Here is an 11,240-nt window from a genome sequence, read left to right on the forward strand (position 1 = left end):
GCTGGCTGTCTCCTATCCTGTCCTCCTCTCTTCGAATTTGAGAATTTAGGATCTTCATTGTTACAGTTCCCCAAGAAAGAACTTACATCTTAATTTGTTTTTATTTACAACCGCGAATATCTCTGTTTGAATAGCATTTTTTTTCCCAAGTAAAATCGTACATTTAAAACTTAAAACTCACTTCGTCCACTCACTAATCTTTCAATTCTGCATTTCAGGTTACTTTGTTACCAGCTGTGCCTCCACTAGTGGTATTCCTGGCCAAGAGTCCCCTAGTAGACCAATATGACTTATCCAGTTTAACCAACATCAGATGTGGTGCAGCCCCTGTGGGAAAATCTACACTGGACCAGGTAACCCTATCTACACTATGATTGATCGATTGACACCACCTCATACACTACAAAAAGATATCTTCTACAAAGGCAGATACAAAAAGATAAATTTTCTCTTTAATCTGCCATCACCATTTGGTGAAAGCTAAAGCGGCAACAACAACAACAACAACTTCATACATTCTTTTCTCGTACCAAATTATTTCATTTTACTTACGTTGTCGATCGACCGCGATTTGTAGGATAGACCTTAACAGTGCTAAAATTAATGGACCACTGATATCTCTATTATTATTATTTGTCTAGGTTGGAGAAAGGCTAGGTCTGAGTATGGATAGTATGAAGCAAGGCTATGGAATGACTGAGCTTACCATCCTAGTTACCTTCTCTGATTTGGATGTGCCATCTAGTTCTGTGGGGAAAGTTATGCCCTCCATGAAAATGAAGGTAAGCAAAGTCGTATTGTTCTTTCTCAATTTTCACTCTTCAGAAGCTCGTTCTCCATCTTTTGGTGTGATAACGTCTGATTTGTATACGCCTCGAATCCGTCTCACGAAGTAAAAAAAGAAAGAAGTAAAAATCGTGACGAAGAAAAATTCGTTTCGTACAGCGTGAACCGGCTGTACGTTATTACGTTAGCGAGTTAATCAGGTTCCTACATACTTACTTTTTTCTCCCAACCAACATGTGTTTGATTCTGGTTTGTTTTGACTCCAGGTGATAGATGTAGAGACAGGCGAGCCGCTCGGAGTAAATCAGATAGGGGAGCTATGTTTCCACGGACCTCTGGTTATGAAAGGGTACATTAGTAATCCTAAGGAGACAGCATATAACTTTAATTTTTACTTAAAAAAAACTTTCAAGTTTCAACTTTTTTGCAAAACTAAACTAAAATCGAATTTTTGTTTTGATTTTCGACGTCATTCCATAAGTACTCGACTTTTCCGCTACTTGAGGTCAGCGCTAGCATCCAGGACGGATTTTTTAAAAAACTCGTCCGTGTGATAAAAATGGTCGCGCGAAATTTTAAAAAATTGGAGAAATTTTAATTTGCAAGTTGTAAAATAGCCTTTGCTGCCTTTGGATCATCTTTGGATTGGATTTTTTTTTTGTGCCTTTTCTTTTTTTTCTGGCCTTTGGGGCCGAAATAGCTCTTTCTTATTATTTTGTGACCGTTATCCACCTTCTTCACTTGACTGACGAGACGTCAAATCCAGATTGGAACGACGTCATTCCATAAGTACTCAACTTTTCCGCTATTTGAGGTCAGCGCTAGCATCCAGGACGGATTTTTAAAAAAACTCGTCCGTGTGATAAAAATGGTCGCGCGAAATTTTAAAAAATTGGAGAAATTTCATGGTAGAGAGAATAAGAGAAATTTAATTTGCAAATTGTAAAAAGCCTGTGGATTGGATTTTTTGGTTTTTTTGTTGTGCCTTTTCTTTTTTTTCTGGCCGTTGGGGCCGAAATAGCTCTTTCTTATTATTTTGTGACCGTTATCCACCTTCTTCACTTGACTGACGAGACGTCAAATCCAGATTGGAAAAATACAAAGTGCTTATATATATGTGCCGATTGATTAGATAACTGAAAGTATCCATTGTTACATCAATAAGCCCATCCTCATTCAGTTTCTGATAAAGGTCTTGGTCAAATCTCATACAATGGGTTCTCAAGACTCATTTGTAATCTCAGGTGATGAGATCCAATTTGCCCCATATTGTAGAAAGATGTCTCTCGGAGCTTACTTGTGTCATTGGCTGAAACTAAAGGGCAAGCAGACTGTTCTCGTAAGTTTTGTTTTATTGTAAATTAATTGTGACAACTGCATTTAACACACCCATTTAGATTTTAGTCTGAGATATTAGATGAGTATATAATTACATAGATCTCTTATCATTGGGCATGATTATAGGTAATCAATTGAATTCAATTTCACACATGATTAGCAGTTGCACAGCTAAAATCAGTGTTTGCTACATGCTGTATGATAACAGGGTTGATATATTATTCATTTCTCAATAAATCCAACCAAATGTAATACATTATAGACTTTTATTCCAGGTTCTGGGGTTTGGGTCCCAGTCTTGTGAGGAAAATTTAGGAGCTGATAACATATCACTCATATCTTAGGTAACTGATGTTTAGAAAGGCTCTAACTTTTTTTTTGGTGACTTATATGGAACTTTGGAAATAGAAATAGATATTTAGGAAGGTTAGTGTTACGGGTGAATGAATTATTATTACGAATATTAAAGTTGTTATAATATATGAGAGAGTTATTTATTAGAATATTTTTATTGTTATTTTGTGTAAGGATCAAATATATATGCAGAATATTGACATTTATACTAAAAAGTCAAATGGTTAGTCTGATTTTGATTAATTCGATATACATCTCCTGCAGACAAAGGGAATTTAGACAATTTTTTTTACCCTGATTGTACCTTTGGAGGCCATTGTTCTTATGGAGGGCTAGTTTAGTTCACTGAGGACACTAGGCCCCTAAATCTGAGCTCACCGAGTCTCTAAATCGAGACTGAAGCCAGCAACATGAATTTCTGGGGTGGTCTCCCTTCTAAAAACTTGTCTTGAATATCTTGTGATTCATTGGTTATTTCCAGTAATCTATCTGAAAACTACCTATTACATATTACTATCAACCTAACCACCTAAAATATGCATGAAATGCATGAATAAAATTTCTCTCGTAGGCAACCTGAGGTTGTGGTTATGTACCGGATTGAGGAAGGCAAGGTTGCTAGCTAGTGCATGAATAAAATTTCTCTCGTAGGCAACCTGAGGTTGTGGTTATGTACCGGATTGAGGAAGGCAAGGTTGCTAAACTTGCCTTGTTTTTCAGTTACCACTCCCATTCCAAACCGTAGAAACAATATCCTGTCTCACCTAGTCCGAGCTCATCTCAACTCGGTACATAACCACAACCTGATTTCGAACAACACTTTAGGTACTTACCGCCGTACAACTATTTTAGTTATGCAAAACGCAATGTTAGAGAGGGTAATGAAAAGTCGTGTAATTTTAGTAGCGCGAAATTTTAAATTTTTGAAAAATTTTCATTTTAATAAAAAAAAAGTCCTTCGTCCTTCTCCTAACTGGTTCCTTAAGTTCTTTTTCCAGTTTTAAAGTGCTTGTCAAATTTTCTACTAACTAAATTAACTTTAGGAATAAGACCTGATCCAACCTTCAAGGTTCCAAGATAATCCACTGGTCAGATCCCTCTCCTTGGGAAGAACTTCAAAAGTGGACCACTAGAAACCAAATCTAATGTGATGTGTTTTTCCTGAAGAAATCTCTAAATTAATATTATTCTGGTCTTGAATTAGTTTATAATCAACCAGACACAATGTCAGATTCCATGATAAAGAAGTTGAGTTATCAACCTAATCACCTAAAATGTGCATGAAATGCATGAATAAAATTTCTCTCGTAGGTAACCTGAGGTTGTGGTTATGTACCGGGTTGAGGAAGGCAAGGTTGGTAAACTTGCCTTGTTTTTCAGTTACCACTCCCATTCAAACTGTAGAAACAATATCCTGTCTCACCTAGTCTGAGCTCATCTCAACTCGGTACATATACGGACATACCTAACCACAACCTGAGCGAAGTCATTTCGAACACTTTTGTTAGTAGGTACTTACCGCCGTACAACTATTTTAGTTATGCAATACGCAATGTTAGAGAGGGTAATGAAAAGTCGTGTAATTTTAGTAGCGCGAAATTTTAAATTTCTGAAAAATTTTCATTTTGTTAAAAAAATTAAAAAAAGGCCTTCGTCCTTCTCCTAACTCGTTAAACTCGTTCCTCAAGATCTTTTTCCAGTTTTAAAGTTCTTGTCAAATTTTCTACTAACTAAATTAACTTTAGAAATAAGACCTGATCCAATCTTCAAAGTTCCAAGATAATCCACTGGTCAGATTCCCCTCCTTGGGAAGAAGGGAAGAACTTCCAAAAGTGGGCCACTAGAAACCAAATCTAATGGGATGTGTTTTTCCTGAGGAAATCTCTAAATTAATATTATTCTGGTCTTGAATTAGTTTATAATCAACCAGACACAATGTCAGATTCCATGATAAAGAAGTTGAGTTCAAATGATTTCAATGTGGAAAAGTGTAAGTATTCCTTCAAAAACTTATTCTTTATCTTCCTGACTACCTATTGGTCCCGTTCTTCCATGGCTATGGACTATTGCTCATGTTACAAGCAATTTGTATGAACAATAAGTTGGTAGTACTGCCCCACTTTGATGGACACTTGTTTTTATCTTCCATAGAAAAGTACAGGGTAGGTATGATCAAAATCAAAATAAACAGTTTAGCTAGCCTATTTATCTTAGAGGGTAGCACATCTGCCTTGTAAGCTCTAGGTCGCGGGTTCGAGTCGGGGCGAACTTTATGCTAAAACGATTGGGTTTGTTCTCAGAACGGCTGGCTGTCTCCTATCCTGTCCTCCTCTCTTCGAATTTGGGAAGTTAGGATCTTCATTGTTACAGTTCCCCAAGAAAGAACTTATATCTTGATTTGTTTTTATTTACAACCCGAATATCTCCGTTTGAATAGCATTTTTTTTTTTTTTTTTTCAAGTAAAATTGTACATTTAAAATTTAAAACTCACTTCGTCCACTCACTAATCTTTCAATTCTGCATTTCAGGTTACTTTGTTACCAGCTGTGCCTCCACTAGTGGTATTCCATCACGATTTTTACTTCTTTCTTTTTTTACTTCGTGAGACGGATTCAAGGCGTATACAAATCAGACGCTATCACGCCAAAAGATGGAGAACGAGCTTCTGAAGAGTGAAAATTGAGAAAGAACAATACGACTTTCCTTACCTTCATTTTCATGGAGGGCATAACTTTCCCCACAGAACTAGATGGCACATCCAAATCAGAGAAGGTAACTAGGATGGTAAGCTCAGTCATTCCATAGCCTTGCTTCATACTATCCATACTCAGACCTAGCCTTTCTCCAACCTAGACAAATAATAATAATAGAGATATCAGTGGTCCATTAATTTTAGCACTGTTAAGGTCTATCCTACAAATCGCGGTCGATCGACAACGTAAGTAAAATGAAATAATTTGGTACGAGAAAAGAATGTATGAAGTTGTTGTTGTTGTTGTCGCTTTAGCTTTCACCAAATGGTGATGGCAGATTAAAGAGAAGATTTATCTTTTTGTATCTGCCTTTGTAGAAGATATCTTTTTGTAGTGTATGAGGTGGTGTGAATCGATCAATCATAGTGTAGATAGGGATGGTAAGCTCAGTCATTCCATAGCCTTGCTTCATACTATCCATACTCAGACCTAGCCTTTCTCCAACCTAGACAAATAATAATAATAATAATAATAGAGATATCAGTGGTCCATTAATTTTAGCACTGTTAAGGTCTATCCTACAAATCGCGGTCGATCGACAACGTAAGTTCGATTGACACCACCTCATACACTACAAAAAGATATCTTCTACAAAGGCAGATACAAAAAGATAAATTTTCTCTTTAATCTGCCATCACCATTTGGTGAAAGCTAAAGCGGCAACAACAACAACAACAACTTCATACATTCTTTTCTCGTACCAAATTATTTCATTTTACTTACGTTGTCGATCGACCGCGATTTGTAGGATAGACCTTAACAGTGCTAAAATTAATGGACCACTGATATCTCTATTATTATTATTTGTCTAGGTTGGAGAAAGGCTAGGTCTGAGTATGGATAGTATGAAGCAAGGCTATGGAATGACTGAGCTTACCATCAAGAGTCCCCTAGTAGACCAATATGACTTATCCAGTTTAACCAACATCAGATGTGGTGCAGCCCCTGTGGGAAAATCTACACTGGACCAGGTAACCCTATCTACACTATGATTGATCGATTGACACCACCTCATACACTACAAAAAGATATCTTCTACAAAGGCAGATACAAAAAGATAAATCTTCTCTTTAATCTGCCATCACCATTTGGTGAAAGCTAAAGCGGCAACAACAACAACAACAACTTCATACATTCTTTTCTCGTACCAAATTATTTCATTTTACTTACGTTGTCGATCGACCGCGATTTGTAGGATAGACCTTAACAGTGCTAAAATTAATGGACCACTGATATCTCTATTATTATTATTATTATTATTTGTCTAGGTTGGAGAAAGGCTAGGTCTGAGTATGGATAGTATGAAGCAAGGCTATGGAATGACTGAGCTTACCATCCTAGTTACCTTCTCTGATTTGGATGTGCCATCTAGTTCTGTGGGGAAAGTTATGCCCTCCATGAAAATGAAGGTAAGGAAAGTCGTATTGTTCTTTCTCAATTTTCACTCTTCAGAAGCTCGTTCTCCATCTTTTGGCGTGATAGCGTCTGATTTGTATACGCCTTGAATCCGTCTCACGAAGTAAAAAAAGAAAGAAGTAAAAATCGTGACGAAGAAAAATTCGTTTCGTACAGCGTGAACCGGCTGTACGTTATCCTCAATACATCAAGCAAATAGTAGATACCTAAGTAGGTACTTAAGAAATTTATTGTTTGTAAGTGAGAAGTTGTATTTTTTTGAGGGGTACAAAATCTAATTTTTTATTGGCCAGCAGAGGTTGTAAACTTTTCTTGACCTTGCTCTGAAGTCTTGTGCAAATTATTCACATACAATATTTTTATGTATGAGTACTTAGTCACTCTCTTATTTTTTATCCATGTTGATAATTCATTTCATATTTATAATTTAAGTTGTTTAAAGTAACTATAAAGTATGACAGCAAGATACACACTCAGACTTGTGAATATGACAAACAGAAGTACCCACAGGTAGTTGATAGGATTCACATTGTAAAGTAATCCAAGCAAGTTATATGCAAGATCTGTGCTTAAACCACTCAGTGGTGAGTTTGTTGTCAAACGTGGCCATCCATGATTAATAAGATTGAACACCATGTTGACGAGATTGGAGAGATTGATGAGAGTGAAGATTGTCCAAACCCAGGTGAACATGGTGAGGAACTTGCGAATGTAACTCATCGGCAGTACGAGTAGTATGATCAGGAGGATAAGATAGACAATAGTGACACACACCCAGAATACACTGAGGTTCTTAGCATGGGAGCCAAGTCGCTGTAAACCAGTGGTGCCACCCATATAGGTAATCTCAATGAATATCATCGCAGCAATGAGACATAGGAGGAGAATAGCGGAGATGATGGCTCCAATACGGAGACTGAAGCAGCAATAGCTGGAACTGATGCATTGCTGGAGAGCCATGGTGATATGTATCTACAACTGTGTAAAAAAAGGATAAATTATAAAATTATAATAGAAAACCAGAAGCTCAAGTGCATTGCTTTGCACTGCTCTACATTTGGAGTTTAAGTAATTAAACTTATTTGATAAAGGTTTAGGAAATAAATTCCTACTTTTTATTGGGATAAATATCTTGGGAGGAAACTTACCTTAAGGTTGTATAGCGTGTATTTAGACACGTTTCATTCCTCAGATTATCGTATGTGATTTGTTAGGCAGGTTCTGCAGGAACTGTTTATAAGAGCTATCAATTTGTATCATCTTTTACTGTAGTAGAATTCAGGGGGTGGGTGTTACAACCTCACCCCCAACACCTATTGTATAAAAATTGCATACACTTCTATTGAAATGTTTTAAATGAAAGCTCAAACTATAAATAACACTAAACTTGACATGGAAGTCATTTTTTTTCTTCCCCTCCGTTTGATCTGAAGTCTACCATTATACAACTTGGCTTGGGAAGAATAAGTACCTAGATGCTAATATTAATACTTCCTGCTTGTCAGGAAATATTACAAGTCTCTGAAAGGTACCATCACTAGTGAGTACACTTTATTGCCTGGATGGGAGTAAGTCAATCCCTAGATTGCCATTTTAAACAGGGAGTAGATCAGCCTAGTCCACTCGTGAATTTTTTGTAGCCTCCAAATGTCAGCCCAAAGCATACACCGCTAGTCAGGGCTGATTTAGAGGCTGACAAAAACACCGACCCCGTCTGTACACCGGAAAAGGCGAGGAAGAAGAAATCCCAGCCCCATGGGTTACAAGTCAAACGCTCTACCTGCAAGCAACTGGGGCTGATTTTTCGTTATCTTACGTAAAAAAAAGCAATGTGATTTCTCAATATTTAGCCTTAAGATACCATGTTTTACTTACAGTATATTACACGATGCGCATTTCTATCATTGGATCATCATCAGGTGGGTATGTCAATATTTCACGAAAACACTAACGAAAAAACACGTAAATCGGTAACATTTAACACTAAAGGAATAAGTACCTAGATGCTAATATTAATACTTCCTGCTTGTCAGGAAATATTACAAGTCTCTGAAAGGTACCATCACTACTTCTGGAACCTTCTTGAAAAACAAGTGCTTTACCACTAGACTGATATATGTCGTTTCACATAGACATAGCATTACATTTCCTTAACTCTCCCCTCGGGGTGCTCAGATCTGGAAGGGGAAATGTATCAGCTATCTCATCTACTTACTGAACAAAGGTCGCTGCTAGCTACTCTGGCTCACACTTCTATAGTGGAAGGAGTGATGCCAATACCTATCAGTAGTAGCTCAGGAGAACAAGCTCAGGCGAAAAAACAGCTCAGTGATATCATGCAGAAGGTATTACTTTACGAGTACATAATTATGTTCAAATGAGGAGGGTCTTAATCAAATCATGAATTATTTGTGGTAAAGCAGAGAGCTTCTTCACATTTTTTATGGGTATCTCAGCATTACGTGCATCCTTTACTTTGAATTTTTATCTACTCGTAACATCAATATCTGGTAATGCCGCCACTGGTCGCTACTTGATAAAAGTAGCTCCTCCATTGTCCTCACGAAGCTGAGTGCACTCCAAACACAGAGTCGGAAAAACTCCGACCCCGCCGGGAATCGAACCCAGGACTTTCGGAGTGCAAGCCTAGCTGGTAATACCCACTCGCCCCGAGCTTGAATCGACCCTGCGATCAATCGCCTACATGGCAGAGCCACAATACCCTCCAAGCTAACTAGTTTTTTGTTGGACAAATCCTATTGTTAATCAGGTGGAAGGTTTGTGTAAATCTACTAGACTCCCTCTCGGTCCCTTATCTACCGAAGGAGACCTGACAGAACTGGACGGCCTAGAGAACAAACCAATGCGTCGTGATCCATGCCTATCTGTTATCGGGATCTACTGATTCTAGCCACCCCCAGTCAGCAATCACCAGGTCGCTATCAACTCAACACGAGTTATGAGCTACCTGCGTTACCTGTGGTTAACATACGACACATTGCGTCTGCATTCAAACTTCTGGCGTTCTCCATACCTCGCGTGTTTCAAGTAAGAGACACTTTCACGATATAGACATCTCTTTTCCCCTTGTTTGCCGACTGGATACCCTTCGCACTCAACCTTTTGATATTTCTTTAGCAAGGGACATTTCAGGCTGATATGCTCCCTGTTTAAAGTCCCGGTCACAACTAAGCTGGTCTACTCCCCTGATTAACGTTCCCCAGACACGAACCATTCTCACTATAGGTAGCTATAGTGAATGGTCTTTATCTTATTACAGGCCCCAATGCTGCAGCTATCCAAGAAGGAATGGCTGGATCATTTTGACGCGATCAAGAAGGCAAAGTAGGAACCTGATCAGAATCAGAAATCAACAGATGTTAAAACTCCATCCAGTGGAAAACCATTTGATGAGGTAAGAAGATGTAATGTGTAGATTTCTCTTTTATTTCCTTCATGTCCACTTGTGATTAACAGAATGATTTAAACATTAAATCGATGACACACCGGCAATGCAGTGAAGCAGATGTGAGATTAGAGGAAAGAGGAGTGCAAGGAGGGGAAAGGAAGGTACTACTTACTTGAAGGAGGAGCACGCAAATTGTGAAGTGAATAAAAGGCGGGGTACAAAATTGATTTAAAAACTTTTTTGAGAGTGGGATGCCCCCCTTTTTTTTTTTTTTTTTTTTTTTTTTTGCACTTGTTTTTTTATCTTGAGGGAATGTTTTGGTGGGGCTTTTTTTATGGCGTGAAGTGATATATTTCGGGGGTTAGTTATTACGCAGGAAAGAGGCAGACTTATATGTTTGTTTGTGTCCCGTGTGCAGACACAAAAGACCGAGGAAAATATATATATTTTAAAATTCTCCACCCGTTTCCCCCTCAGGGTGATGATGATGAAGAAGAAGATGAGGACCCTCATGAGGATCCCCCACCCCCCGTACAGATACCAGAGTGGCTACATGAGGTACCTGAAGATCTGGACGTGCTCATTGTAGAGCGACACTTTGAAGAGGCGTACCATTTGATAGAGAAGACACGGGAGTATCTGAATGAACCTAGTGGTGGTAATAGTCTGGACTCGGCCTTCGTACAGGAGTGTGAACGCAAGCTGAACGCACGTGTAGAAAAGCTTACTGCTATGCTTACTAAGGAATTAGAGGTAAGTACTATATTGTACCATTTGATAGAGAAGACACGCGAGTATCTGAATGAACCTAGTGGTGGTAATAGTCTGGACTCGGCCTTCGTACAGGAGTGTGAACGCAAGCTGAATGCACGTGTGGAAACGCTTACTGCTATGCTTACCAAGGAATTAGAGGTAAAGTGAACCGTTCAATCACACCCAAAGAAGTAGGGAGAAAGTAAATGTGTAAGAAATAAACGAGCTTTCATAAAGAGAAAGAAGGACAGGGGAAAAAGTGAACTTCTTAGTGGTTTTTTCGGCAGGCAATTTGTTACACGAAATGTTTTTTATGTGGATTTCACAGTTTTTTTGTACGAAATGTGGATTTTTTTTCTCTTTTTTAATATTTAAAATGACCTAATAGCTAATTCTTTTGCATTTGTAAATTGTAACAGCATTTTTATTA

At 38.1% G+C, this 11,240-nt stretch overlaps 1 protein-coding gene across 1 annotated transcript in view; it reads left to right on the forward strand.

Annotated features, from left to right (window-relative positions):
* Positions 1-8,821: 8,821 nt before the first annotated feature.
* Positions 8,822-11,240, forward strand: part of LOC103524049 (exocyst complex component 8-like) — a gene marked incomplete at its 3' end in the record, with an annotated part of 12,618 nt that continues 10,199 nt past the window's right edge. Inside the window, exon 1 of the mRNA XM_026833273.1 lies at positions 8,822-8,993. Coding sequence (XP_026689074.1) covers positions 8,838-8,993 — 156 coding nt within the window. The remainder of the gene's footprint in view (positions 8,994-11,240) is intronic.

This window comes from Diaphorina citri, unplaced genomic scaffold, assembly GCF_000475195.1.
Source record: "Diaphorina citri unplaced genomic scaffold, Diaci psyllid genome assembly version 1.1 scaffold87, whole genome shotgun sequence".
Lineage (NCBI taxonomy): Eukaryota > Metazoa > Arthropoda > Insecta > Hemiptera > Psyllidae > Diaphorina > Diaphorina citri.